General features: G+C 48.0%; 1 protein-coding gene across 2 annotated transcripts; it reads left to right on the forward strand.

Moving 5' to 3' along the window:
- Positions 1-5,689: 5,689 nt before the first annotated feature.
- SYNPO2L (synaptopodin 2 like) lies at positions 5,690-14,139 on the forward strand. Of its 2 annotated transcripts, XM_080926262.1 has the most exons (4): positions 5,690-5,941; positions 7,005-7,156; positions 7,511-8,025; positions 11,169-14,139. In XM_080926262.1, the coding sequence occupies exons 1-4, from the start codon at positions 5,837-5,839 to the stop codon at positions 13,328-13,330; spliced, it is 2,934 nt and encodes a 977-aa protein (XP_080782388.1). In that variant the 5' UTR covers positions 5,690-5,836; the 3' UTR covers positions 13,331-14,139. The 2 variants fall into 2 exon arrangements, with proteins under 2 accessions (XP_080782388.1, XP_080782389.1); XM_080926263.1 differs by lacking the exons at positions 5,690-5,941; positions 7,005-7,156; positions 7,511-8,025 and adding an exon at positions 9,071-9,254.

The following is a 14,139-nucleotide window of genomic DNA, read 5'->3' on the forward strand; positions in this document are numbered from 1 at the left end:
GGAAGTTCCGCCCCTTGCTCTAGGGCCAGGCCACACCTTCTGCCACGTCGACCTTAGGCATGCTTCCGGGAACCCGGATGTTGCGCATGCGTGTGTGTTCTATCCCGTCATGGACGCAGTCTGGGAAGTATTGCTGAGTTTCAAGCGGTTTTTTGTTTTTATTTGTTTTTCAGATTTTCCAGATTTTCTTTATGGCTTTACAAGCTGAGAGGGTATTGAGAAAACTAGGTCAGATTATTTTTAGTAACGCTCCCTTCGTCGTGTCGTGACTTTAAGGACCGCTAGTCTTGTATCCACTTCCTGTTAACCTTTCACCCTGTTGAATTGCGTCCCTCAGGTAGAGCTCACCCTGACCTTTGAGCCACACGTGGTAGTGGTAGGGTGGGTATTAACCCTTGATATGATATTGTGTGTTTATTAGTTCGAGTTTGGGCCGATTCGTTCAATGTTTGGACAATTTCTGCCCCAATTTCTCTAATAAAAAGAATGTCTATCGAACAGTGAATTGCGATGAATTTAGAGACATTTCTTAAGATTGTCTAGTATAGTGTTTATTCGATAAAGATTAGTTACCATTTTATGCTGTGCCCTTTTTAATAGAGGTAAAACTAACAGAATATAAAGTTCTCCCTGCTCTCTCTTAAAAGGGTTACAATGCTTCCAGTAATTGTAAGGCTCTTTAGAGAATAATTTTAATCAGTCAATAATTATTGCTCTTTTATTCTCTAATCGGTGTTTTGAGACTGGTTCTCAATTTATAGGCAGACTATCCTGAAACTGCATATGTAATCTATGATCACTTTGAACTCACAGTTTTAAGGCTTCCACCTCTCCACTGCATGCATTGTAATTCTTTCTGTGCTGTTACACTTTAAGCACTTCTTGGGCCAATTCAGGTTCTAAGTTTCATGAATAGAATAAGCAAAATGTTTTGTGGGTTTTTTATTTTTTCTCCTATGTAATGGTAGTTGCACAGTAATGCATGTTTACAGATAATGGGTATTTGAGTTTGCCTCAACCAGTCGGTTGTTTTTGTCTATCTTGTTTTAAATTTCTTATGTATGGGTATTTTGCCTGAGTGTGTATCTGTGCCCTTTGTGAATACAGTGCCTGCAGAGGCCAGAAGAGGGCACTGGATCTCCAGGAACTGAAGTTAACAAAAAAAGTTATCTTGTTAAAAGATATGTAGATGCTGGAAATCAAACTCAAGTCATGTAGAAGAGCTGCCAGTGTTCTTTGTCACCAGCCCTGTGGCTGTCTGGTTTTAAAATAATGTCAGTAGATGCTGGGATCAATGTCAGCTGAGACTTGTTAGAAATGTAATTAGGGGCTGGTGAGTTGGCTCAGCAGTTAAGAACACCAACTGTTCTTCCAGAGGTCCTGAGTTCAATTCCCAGCAGCCACATGGTGGCTCACAACCATCTGTAATAGGATCTGATACCCTCTTCTGGTCTGTCTGAAGACAGCTACAGTGCACTCACATACATAAGATAAATAAATCTTTTTTTTTTTTAAAATCTCATATTAATTTTGCTTTTTTGAGACAGGGTTTCTCTGTGTAGCCCTGGATGTCCTGGAGCTCACTCCGTTGGCCTTGAACTCAGAAATTTGCCTGCCTCTGTTCCCAAGTGCTGGGATTAAAGGGGTACATTACCACCACTTTGCTTTTGTGTCTGCCTGCCTTTCTTTCTTTCTCTCTTTCTTTCTTTCTTTCTAGTAGAAGTTCGCACTGTGTATCCCTTCTGAATTCATTGTGTAGTCCCAGCTGGCTTCCAACTCACAGAGATCATTTTGCTTCTGCCCCCAGAGAGCTGGGATTAAAATCATATGCTACCATACCTGCCTAGAAATGTACATTTCTAATTCACCTAGATGTGAATTCAGAGCTGGGGCTCAGCAAACAGTAGTCCCTTATACTAAGCCTGACAAATGATCCCCTCTTGGATGATTCTCTTGCTGACTGTTGTCTAGTTTAAGAATTTGCCAACTGCAACTAACATTTGTTGAGCATTTGAGCTGCCCAAACTTGAGCCCACATTTTAGCATTTCACATGGTTTATTCCGTTCATATTTCATTCCACCGTAAGGAAGCAGACAGAATCGGTCTTGCTTAAAGTTAACTCCTAATAAGAGCTAAGATTCACAGCTTGAAGATGGAGGCTATAAATCGAATTTTAAACTTTCCTGTAACTCAACCTTGCACTTAGAATGGAGGCAGAGGCAGGAGGAGCAGAACATCAAGTACCACCTTGTTTATAACAGATTCAAGGCCAGATTGGGTTATATAAGTCCCTGTCTTTAAAAAGTAAAGTGGAAAGGCTGTAGGTGTAGATGGAGCTCAGTATAGGGTGCTTGCCCAGTGAGTGTTCAGTCACTACCTGGTAGTTGACCAATAATGTGTGTGTGTGTGTCAGTGTGTCTGTGTCTTATTTTAGGTGAGCCCATAGCTGTCAAAGTATTGTGGGTGATTCTGATATGCAGTGAGTTAGTAAAAGCTGCTGTTATAGCATAATGGCTGGCATGTAGATAGCACTTGGCTTTTTTTTTTTTTTTTAAGGTGGGTTCTTGCCATGTTGTTCAAGCTAGGCAGATCTTGACCTTCTGTACCCAAGCAGTCTTTCTGCCCCAGTCTCCTGTGTAGTGGGGACTTTAGTTGTATTCATTAACACACACCCACACACACACACAGACTCTTCTGGTCTGTCTGAAGACAGCAACAGTGTACTCATATACATGAAATAAGTAAATAAATCTCTTAAAAAAAAAAAGAAAGAAAGAAAAAAAAGAAATCCCCAATTAATATTTACTACTGGGATGCTTACAATCATTTGACTCCAGCTCCAGGACATATAATGACCTCTTCTTTCCCCTAGTCAGATGCACAAACCCTATCCACTGATGACCAGTTACCAGGTGAGAATATTATGCTTTATTACAGAAAGAGGTTTTATAATGTGGGACACATTTGTATGATGGAAACATAGAAACAAATAGAGATTTGTATTAATATCAATAATCCATCAATTGCCTGTTTGCACACACATCTCAGTATCCATGTTTCCATGACCTCCTCCCCTGCTTTACATTGTGATAGTAATTTAGTTCAGCAAATGTTGGCTGGTAACACGGTGAGATACAGAATATATTAAAATGCAGCTTGTGGCTTAGGAAGTGGAGAAAGGAAGATCAGGAGTTTGGAGTCCAATCTGGGTTACAGGAGTGTACTGGCTGGTTTTGTGTCAACTTGACATGAGCTAGAGTTATCACAGAGAAAGGAGCCTCAGTTGAGGAAATGCCTCCATGAGATCCAGCTGTAAGGCATTTTCACAACTAGCGATCAAGGCGGGAGGGCTCAGCCCATTGTGGGTGGTGCCATCCCTGGGCTGGTAGACCTGGGTTCTATAAGAAAGCAGGCTGAGCAAGCCAGGGGAAGCAAGCCAATAAGTAACATCCCTCCATGGCCTCTGCATCAGCTCCTGCTTCCTGACCTGCTTGAGTTCCAGTCCTGACTTCCTCTGGTGATGAACAGCGATATGGAAGTGTAAGCTGAATAAACCCTTTCCTCCCCAACTTGCTCCTTGGTCATGATGTTTGTGCAGGAATAGAAACCCTGACTAAGACAATGAAACTGCCTCAAAAGAAAAAAAAAAAATCAAATTGTGGACCACAGAACACATTCCTTGCCTTCAACTTTTTTTTTTTTTTAAGATTTATTTATTATGTATACAGCATTCCACCTGCATGTATATCTGCAGGCCAGAAGAGGGCACCAGATCACATCTATAGATGGTTGTGAGCCACCATGTGGTTGCTGGGAATTGAACTCAGGACCTCTGGAAGAGCAGTCAGCGCTCTTGGCCTCTGAGCCACCTCTCAATCCCTTATAGATTTATTCATTTTATTTATGTGAGTACACTGTAGCTGTTTTCAGACACACCAGAAGAGGGCATCTGATCCCATTATAGATGGTTGTGAGCCACCATGTGAATTGAACTCAGGACCTCTGGAAGAGCAGTTGGTGCTCTTAACTGCTGAGCCATCTCTCCAGACCTTCAACATTTTAATTGTCTAGGAGACATATAAATAATCTACATAATCAGCAGACATATAAGTCTACATAATTAGCTAACATAAAGCTACATGACCAATTGATATATAACTCTACATGATCAGCTGACATAATAATGTACATGAGCAGCTGACATATAAATGATCTACATGATCAGCTCAAACAGAAGTGTGCACAAGAAACTTTCCTGAGGAAGGAGGAGCTGGGAGATGGTCAGAAAATACTTTGAGAAAGCAGTACCAAAACAACTGAATCAGAGGTGACTAAACTTCTACACAGTCCCTAGTCCCATGGTAGATAATACAGATTTCCAATAGTAATGGCAGCACATCTACATTAGCCCCCTTGAACAATTTATGTTCAGTTACTTGACTCTAATTTACTTTAAATGTCACTAGTTAAAAAGTATATTATTGTGTGTTATATGTGTGCAGGAGTGTACAAACCTTTCTGATATGTGGGTCATAAGTTGAGTTGCTTTCCCACAAAACTCGTGGCTTAGAGGTTGCCTTTGTTGAAAAGAGTTGACTTTTCACTTGGACCCCTGCAAGTGTCGAGTGAGTGACAGCTTGCTATCAGACACACATACACCACACAAGTTTCCGATAGAGAGCTACATAGGCTGGGCATGTAGCTCAGAACTCCAGCGTTCTTGTACCATGCACAAAGCCTGATTCTATCCTAGCATCACAGGAGGAAACATGTAAAAATGATCTTTGTGCAGAGCACCCATTGATTGCTTCACCACCAACCTTACACAACCCTGCTGCTGGCATTTGAACGCTCCAAGGTACATGTGGAGGTCAGAGGACAACTTTTGGAGTCAGTTTCTTCCTTCCACCATGTGTGTCCCTGGAATAGAACTTAGGTCAGGCATCAGGCTTGAAACAATAAGTCATCTTATACATACTCTTTAACTGTCCCAACTGGAAGTTGAGGCTTGGGTCTGTCATTCCTGGCCACATGATGCATAAACTCTTATCCATCCATCCATCCATCCACCCATCATCTATCTATCTATCTATCTATCTATCTATCTATCTATCTATATCTATCTATCTATCTATGGTTTTTCTGTGTAGCCCTGGATGTTCTGGAACTTGCTCTATAGACCAGGCTAGCCTTGAACTCAGAGATCCGACTGCCTCTGTCCCCCAAGTGCTGAGATTAAACTTCTATTTTTTTTCACAAAACTCATCCTTTCAATGACTGTGGCAAAGTGCACAAGTAGGTCCTGGTTCAAATAGCATAGCAGCATTCTTCCCTGAGGAGTTTATGGGAGCAAAGCCCATCATTTCTTAGCAACTCTCTGAGACTGAAGCCTCTTCTGATGTCACTTTCCAATGGACTTTGGCCAAAAGCAGTTAGGTTCATGATCCTTGGGGGAAGGCATGGTGCCTGATAGATAACTTAGATAAAAAAACCCAGAGATCTGATACTGAGTCCTGACTAAAAGGTCCACGCAGTAAAAGGGAGGATGGAGGGCAGAGGTTTATACTATAATTAGTTCTAGGAGTAACAGTTGGGGGAGGGAGAATACAGCCGGCAACTATTTTGAGCAAGTTGTGATTGACAAGACATGTGTACTGGACTGTACTGATCTCCGGGCCAAGCTGCCTGCCTGTGGTGTGTTTGGGGGGGAGGCCTGGGTCCGCAGGAGCAGGACAGCAGGACAGGCAGGCCGGACGGGGTACCAGCACCTCAACTCATCTGAACTTCTCTCTGAGACACTTTCCAAACTCCGGGGGCCACAAGCCAAGCTGTGCGATGGGTGCTGAGGAGGAGGTGCAGGTTACATTAGCAGGGGGAGCACCCTGGGGCTTCCGACTTCAGGGGGGGGCTGAACAGAGGAAACCTTTACAGGTATCTAAGGTAAGGGAGAGTCCCTTAAATGATGTCTCATGGAGAAGGGAATCCAGGGGAATTGGGAAGAGTCATGTGGTGGCTTTCTGGGCCAGGAGGGTGGGCAGAATTGGGGTTGTGAAGAAGAGGTGGTGGGCAGGTAAGCATGCTCAAGGCTATAGGGGAGCAGACTGTGACCATAAGCTCCTGGAGAACTATTAGCAAAAGCTAATTCTGGTTTCAGGGAGTAGAGCAAAAGGAAGGTCCTGCTTCAGCACTTTAAGAGAAGAGGCTGAGTCTGGTTATCCAGTGTTTGCCCCCCTAAGTGTGTGAGCCTCTCTACTCCAAACCCCAGGAATGTAGGGAAGGTTCTAATTTCTCTCTGACTGAACTGATATGGGACAAGCTGAAGCAGTTTCTCTCAGCCCAGCCCAACCCTGCCCTGCCCTGCCCTACCCTGCCCTGCCCTGCCCTGCCCTACCCTGCCAATGCTTTCAGTGATCCTCTTTCTCTAAGTCATATCCATTCTCTTACTAGGCAAGACTAGGTGCTAGATTCTCTTAGGGAGCCATTAACCCATGGCTTCACCCTACAGCCATCATTTTTTGGGGGACTGTGAAATGTGGGTAACAAAAGTATCAGTTTTATGAACCATTCTAAGAATTAAGCGCAGTTATTTCATACCGTGCAGTGAGAGCTCTGATAACCTGGCGTCGCAAGCTCCCAGAATACCTCAGTCTGGAATAGCGTTCTAAAATACTAACACACGACGGAACCTGGGATTTCAAAACCTAGAAAAGAACTGGGCAGTAGAGATGCTGCCCTTGGAAGAAAATACTGAGAACTCACCATTTCTTAGACGTCAGCCATGGAGTTTTTTCCATTCCTGTTGCCGTCAGTAATCACCCTGCTGCTTCCGTCAACCTGCCCCTCCCCTCTAGACAGGCTTCCCTGGCAGCACTGCAGACATCTCCCTAACCTTTTTACCGAGGCCCACCCAGATCAGACAACAAAAACCTCTCCCGTGGGTCCTTTCTGTCATTCCATCTCTACTGGAGCTCTCCATGATCCACACTCTCTTCCAATCTCCCAGATCCGAAGACGGAGCCAGGCCGGCAGAGCAGGACTCCGGGAGAGGGACCAGCTCTTAACCATCAACGGGGTTTCTTGCACCAACTTCTCCCATGCCAGTGCCATGACCCTCATTGATGCCTCAGGGCATCAGCTCGTCCTGACTGTGAGGAGGTATGGAGTCCTCCACCGTCTTTTCCCTGGCCGAGGCCTGCTCTGTCTCCCTGGCCTGGTTTCAGTAACCAACAAGTACCTCTTCTGATTGTGTTTTTCTGGGGAGAGTGTTTGCATATACCTCCCAATGGGATGTATCTGCAACCCAAGGATAGGAGCAGGCATTTGAATGACTGGTGGACTCCAATCCTTGACCTGTCTCCTCAAAGCCCTCAGACCTCCCCTCTTCCTAGCCCACCTACTCCACGTGCATGCCAGTCCCTTCTGCCTCCATTGCATGCCCCTTCATCCCCCCCGGAGCTGTTAGTTCTGCAGCTCCCTCTTTCAAACGCTGTCCTCTTTTCCATCCTCCAGGGTAGCAGATGAAGGGTCTGTGAGATCTCCATCTCCGGGAGAGCTTCGGGTGCTGTCACCCTTATCTCCACTGAGTCCTGAGCCCCCAGGCGCTCCTGTTTCCCCGGCTCTTCAGCCTGGGAGCCTTCGTTCACCCCCAGACAGTGAAGCTTACTATGGAGAGACAGATAGTGATGTTGATGGCCCTGCCACACAAGAGAAGCCACGCCGAACCCGCCGCCGAGGCCCTGCAAGGCCTTTCCTTCCAGGAGCCCCACCTGATGAGGTGTACCTGTCTGACAGCCCCGCAGAACCAGCACCTGTTAAAACTGGCTCTCCCATCCAGGGTGACAGCCGTGTAAGCTCCCCATCTTGGGAGGAAGGAACAGCCCTTCAGCCGCCACCAGGAGAGGCACTTCTGTTACCCCATGGTCCACTCCGGCCTGGTCCTCATCTCATCCCTATGGTGGGCCCTGTCCCCCACCCAGTGGCAGAAGATCTCACTACCACCTACACCCAGAAGGCCAAGCAAGCCAGTGAGTGCCTGAATCCTTTTGTTTTCAGTCAGAATCTGAGCCCTAAGTCTGTGCTTACATATCCACACATTCTACCTACCTCGTGTTCCCTGGAAAACATTGTTTGGGACAGGTTGAGAACAGCAATAAAGGAGAGGAGAATAATTTTCATGGCCCCTAGTTATCTTTGCTATGAGATAACCAGCATCTTATAACTGTCTTATACAATGGCTCAATTCAAACTAAGATGAGACAGCAGAGGGGAAATGGGGAAGGGATCTGAAGTTTTGGGTGCTGGTTGCTGTTTTGCTAGATGTCAGGGTGGAGGGTGGGGAAAGAATGGGTCTGGGTAAGGAGCGCCTGAAAGCAGAGTGAGGCTAGCAGGATCTTCACAGCATTAATTGTAGGCACAGTATAAATGCTACTTCTAAATTCATTTGGGATTTTGGGACTAGCAAAATAGGAAGTGGGAAAGGGAGGGATCTTTAGTTTCTTATTTAGGACAAGAATGTGAACCTGGGCAGAACCGGCCAGTTCCACTTATAACAGGCTCACTGCTATTTTGATGTGACCTCACATCAAACGGGATCTAGAGACGTTCCTCTCCATCCTGTGCCTCCCATACCTCTTCCATAGACTCTTTGTTGTTGTTGTTGTTGTTGCTAATTTTAAAATCAGGATTCACTCTCTCTAGTAATCTTTCTTCTTTTCCACCATCCTGATTCTCAATTCAGAAAGTTTTATATCTTCGAATTTGCAGAGGCTAAAAGCATAAGAGTCTGCCATCCTGAGGGTGTTCCACATCCTACAAAAAAAATTCCAGATGCATGCTCCAGATCCCACACTTATCCCTAATTCTCATTTTAGAACCCCCTCCCTCCCTTCCCATCATACTGGGCAAGATTCTCTGCAATGGCTCAGGTTTATTTTTAGGCAGGCAGACCTCACAGTTCAGAGGGGGTGGGGCGAGGGGAAGGGGAGGCAGGTGCCCATGTCTATCACACCAAGAGTTGTGGGACAGGGAAAGAAGGGAGGGGGACATGTTCTAAAAACAGCCCAGTGAGCTCATTCAGCTGCCAGCTCTGGGGACAAGACAAGGGGGCTTTAAAAGGCCTTGGGGATGGCTCAAGCTGGTCCTGCTCCAGCCAGTGCAGCCTCTCTCAACATGGAGACAATCAGCCAAGAGCCCCTCAGCCAAGCCAGCTGTGACAAAGCCTCAGCTCCTGAGCTCCAAGACCCGTTCTATGCAGGTACTGCCCTATCCCATTCAAGAGAAGGCTGGGGGCGAGAGTGGAGGGTAATGTCACAGCAGTGCAGGAAGGAGGGTCTTTGGGGAAGGCCACACTCTTCTAGTCTCTCTTTTTTGCCATCCTTCCCCCTCATTCTTGCAGGAAAGTGTTACCTCCTCTTTCTCAGAATGGGTTGATGCTAAGACCACATGGCAAGGGGTTTATGGCCACGTGAGCTGTGGGAAGCTTATAGGACAAGGGTGAGAAGTGAGAGTGTTCTGTGAGCACATGAAGACATGTATGTGTGAATCTGGGAGAAGATATTTAAGGACAAGAATGTGTTGTTGTACATGAGCAGCTTACATCAAGAAAGCATAATGGCTGCTCACAGTGGGCCTTGGCAGTGTGCTAGATGCTTAGCTGACTTATCTCACTGTGTTCGTGTGATCTTATGAAGAGGTAGCCATTATCATCCTTATGAAGTAATTTTCCCAGAACTGAATTCTGACTCTGGTGCCTGTTCTCTCACGGATAGTACTATTCTGTGTTATACACGTGGGGACAAAAGGAATGAGGTCCCTAATTAGAAAGTAGCTTGAGAGAATAAGTAGATGGAATGTCAAGAATTTTCCAGGAGGAACTGGGGACCGCAGACAAGAAAGTATCCATGTCCAGGGCAGGGTCTTATAGCAGGGCAGCCCTTCCCACTTCCTGGCCCCACCTACTTGGGCCCCACATAGTATAGGAACTCCTGTCCTGGTTCTTCAGCACATGGACCCTCTCATGCCCGCCTGATGGGGCTGCTCTTTTGAATTCTCTACTTGAAAGACAGGGCAAATGGAAGCAGAAACCGTGCTAACCTCCAAGGCCATCTACCCCAGTGCCAGTACCAGCGTGTGAGAAAGAGAATACATTTACCTGGTGATCTTGAAATCTCCTAAAGATTTGGGGGGTTGCCTTGGAGAGCAGCATTCTGCCTTTTCCTGCATCTCGGATATAAGATTATCCCTGGATGTGAGTAGCAGAGGTATGAAGCACAAAGGGAGGTTCTAGCAGTTGGGAGGGCCAAGATCTGTTCTAAAATCCTGTCTAATATACCAGAGTCTCTACAGGGAAAGTCCTGGGAAGAACTACCTGGAGCGTGTAGGTACACAAATGTTATTTGACTTAGACAACGCTGTGCTTGTGTATGTGACCTGATGTGTGTGTAAGCTGGAACACTTGTGAATGAGAAAGTACAATGGAGAAATTTTGCCCATAGCCGGCTTAACAGACTGATGTTAACAAGGTGTGTGGGGAGTTATTTCTATAAGTGGTCATGATTTGTGGAAATGAGCAAATGGGTGGAACTGTGAATGAAGAGCCCCATGCTAAGAATCTGTCTGTTGGGCCGAGTGTGGTAATGCATGCCTTTAATTCCAACACTTGAGAGACAGCAGCAGTTGGATCTCTGTGGGTTCTACATAGTGAATTCCAGGACAGCCACGGATATGTAGAGAGACCCTGTTACAAAAAGAGTCTGTGTGTCCTACTTATAGGGGTAACAGGTGGGATGTGGGGGTAAGGTCCAAGCTTTGTGAGGAGCCTGCTTACGGAGTATGGTGGGAGAAAAGCGCCCCTTATCTCTTCTCTCTGGTTTTCCTGCGGGTCAAGAATGGGAGGCAGGTGAAGAATGTGTGAAGTGGATAAGGCTCATCTCTTGGAAGATAGGAATGTAACCCAGGGAGCCGCAACAGAAGAGCTGTGCTGTGGGCAGTGTCTCTGTCCTTGGTTTCACCTTTCCTCTTCCACTCTGTCTCTAGGTCGGACGACTTTGCCACAGGCAAGAGACATTGTGGGTCCTTTCAGCGAACAGACGGGAGGTTGGAGATTTGGGGAGCAGAATTAGAACAGGCTGTGAAACCCCCTGATTAATCTACCTCTTCATCTCCTCAGAACTGCAACGCGCAGAAAGCCTCCAAGAGAAGAGCGTGAAGGAGGCCAAGACCAAATGCCGGACCATTGCATCCCTACTAACAGCAGCCCCCAACCCTCACTCCAAAGGGGTGCTTATGTTTAAGAAGCGGAGGCAGAGAGCCAAGAAGTACACCCTAGTGAGTTTCGGGGCTGCAGCTGGGACAGGGACAGAGGAGGAGGACGGTATCCCCCCAACGAGTGAGTCAGAGCTGGACGAGGAGGCCTTCTCAGACGCCCGCAGCCTTACTAATCAATCCGACTGGGACAGCCCTTATCTAGACATGGAGCTGGCTAGGGCTGGCTCGGGCACAGCAGAAAGCCAGAGCTCTGGACTGGGAGGACAGCTAAGTGAGGTCTCTGGGCGAGGGGTCCAGCTCTTTGAACAGCAGCGCCAGCGGGTAGACTCCAGCTCCCAGGAGCTGGCTCAGGTGGGTCCAGCAGCCATGCTTAATGGGCAGAGTCTGCAGTCCCCACCTCGCGCTCAGAGTGCTCCCCCAGAGGCAGCTGTGCTCCCACTCAGCCCTTTGTCAGCCCCTGCAGCCAGCCCTAGCCCCTTCTTCCCGGATGGTGGAGCCCCCAGCCCTGCACCAAGTATCTTTAACAGGTCAGCGAGGCCTTTTACCCCAGGTTTACAAGGGCAAAGATCAGGTACCACCTCAGTGATTTTCCGGCCTTTAGCCCCTAAGAAGGTGAATGAAGGCTTGGGGGGCACTAGCCCAGCCTCGTCACCCTTTGCAGCTCCTCTACAGGGGCCCACCCCTCTGCCCAGCTTCACTACAGTGGTGCCCAGCCACACGCCGGTCTCCGGGGCTTCTAACAGCACCCAACGCTCCTCTGGTCCTGTGACCGCTACCAGCTCCTTGTACATCCCAGCCCCGAGCCGGCCGGTTACACCAGGAGGTGCCCCAGAGCCTCCTACTCCTAGCGCTGCTGCCATGACCTCCACCGCTTCCATCTTCTTGTCCACTCCTCTGAGAAACTCTGTGCGCCCGGAAGCACCGGGCACGGTGGCCCCCGAGCCTGCTAGCGCTCGGGAGCAGCGCATCTCTGTGCCGGCTGCCCGCACCGGCATCCTGCAGGAGGCTCGGCGCCGGGGAACCCGCAAACAAATGTTCCGGCCTGGAAAGGAAGAGCCGAAGAACTCGCCCAACCCCGAGCTGCTATCGCTGGTACAGAACCTGGATGAAAAACCTCGGGCGGGCGGTGCAGAATCTGGTCCGGAGGAGGACGCTTTAAGCCTCGGAGCTGAAGCCTGTAACTTCATGCAGCCACTAGGGGGCAGGAGTTACAAGACCTTGTCTCAAGCGTCACCGAAAACCCCGCCTCCAATGGCTCCCAAAACCCCACCCCCTACAACACCTAAGACTCCACCCCCTGTGGCTCCTAAACCAGGGTCTAGAGGGATTCTTGATGGGCTAGTGAATGGATCGACACCTATGGTTGGAATCCCTGAGCTCCCAAGGCTGCAGGGTAGGGGTGGGGAGCTATTTGCCAAACGGCAGAGCCGTGCCGACAGGTACGTGGTGGAAGCTACACCTGGCTCTGGCCTTAATCAAGGCCTTCGCCCTAGAAGTCCTTCTCCCACACCCTCACTGCCCCCATCCTGGAAATACTCACCCAACATTCGTGCCCCACCTCCTATTGCTTACAACCCACTTCTCTCGCCCTTTTTTCCTCAAGCTGCCCGAACTCTCCCCAATAAGGCTCAATCCCAGGGACCTCGGGCGACCCCTAAGCAGGGTATTAAGGCCCTGGATTTCATGCGGCATCAGCCATACCAACTTAAAACTGCCATGTTTTGTTTTGACGAGGGCCCTTCAACTCCTGCCTCCACTTCAGGGTCTCCCAAAACTGCCCGAGTCCAGGAGATCCGCAGATTTTCCACTCCAGCACCCCAGCCCACTGCAGAACCCTTGGCTCCCACTGTGCTAGTCCCTAGAGCGGCTACCACACTGGACGAACCCATTTGGAGGGCAGAGTTAGCCTCATCCCCTGTCCCTAACCCAGACCATCAAGAGTCTCTCAGGAGCTTTGCTGCCACACCCAGTTCCTGTGGTTTCCAAGTAGCCAGGCCCCGGTTCTCAGCCACCAGAACAGGGTTGCAGGCTCATGTCTGGAGGCCCGGGGCAGGGCACCAGTGAGCAGGGAAAAGGTCCCAGGACCAAGTAATGGAACTTAGAGTCCCAAACGTTTCTTCTGCTTTGTCCTGCCGGCTTTCTCCCCTCATCTGAGGCTGATTGCCCCTTGCCAGAGATAGTGTTTCCTCTCAGCTTCCTCAGCTTCCCGCTGGTTCTATTAAGCCCATTATCTCTGCTTATGAATCTTCTATTTCCTTGCTAGTCTGGCTTCTCCACCTAGAGGTCTCAGCAGACTTCTGTGTTTGTTTTGCATTTGTGTTTCTCTCTGTGGGCAGCACTTTAGCGTTAGGTAAAAAGCGCACTGTAAAGTGACCACTGAGATCTCAGGCAAAATGCTTACTCACTATGAGGATCACAACCAAGGGGCTGAACTGCATATGATCCTCTCCGCTTTCCCTAGGTTAGATGGCATACGCCTAGGTGTGTGTGTGTGTGTGTGTGTGTGTGTGTGTGTGTGTGAGCGCACGAGTGCTCGCGCACACACACATACGCATGCTTTCACAAATGTGTGTGATTAGGTTCTGCTTTAGAAAGGCACCAAATACATATACATGTGTGCTTCTCTTGAGGCAAAGGTAAGAGAGGAGGTCCCCCCACCCCCGGCTACTGGAAGAGTCAGATGGTTTTGTAAAGAATCCTGTGGGGAACAAGAGCTACTTCAGAAAACTGAGAGAGGAGTATCTGTAGTATGTGAGGATGTGCACAAGACTTCATCTTGTGAAATTAACGAGTCTGACTGGGAGGCAGGGACGATTTTCATGGGTCTGAGTTGTACAAGGTAGACCCAGAATAAAAAAAAACAAAAAACAAAA

This window comes from Micromys minutus, assembly GCF_963924665.1.
Source record: "Micromys minutus genome assembly, chromosome: 12".
Taxonomy (NCBI): domain Eukaryota; kingdom Metazoa; phylum Chordata; class Mammalia; order Rodentia; family Muridae; genus Micromys; species Micromys minutus.

Coding starts and splice junctions, on each gene's coding strand:
- SYNPO2L (XM_080926262.1), top strand. CDS start 5,837: ATGGGTGCTGAGGAGGAGGTGCAGGTTACATTAGCAGGGGGAGCACCC. Junction 5,942..7,004: donor AACCTTTACAGGTATCTAAG/GTAAGGGAGAGT, acceptor CCAATCTCCCAG/ATCCGAAGACGGAGCCAGGC. Junction 8,026..11,168: donor CCAGAAGGCCAAGCAAGCCA/GTGAGTGCCTGA, acceptor TCATCTCCTCAG/AACTGCAACGCGCAGAAAGC.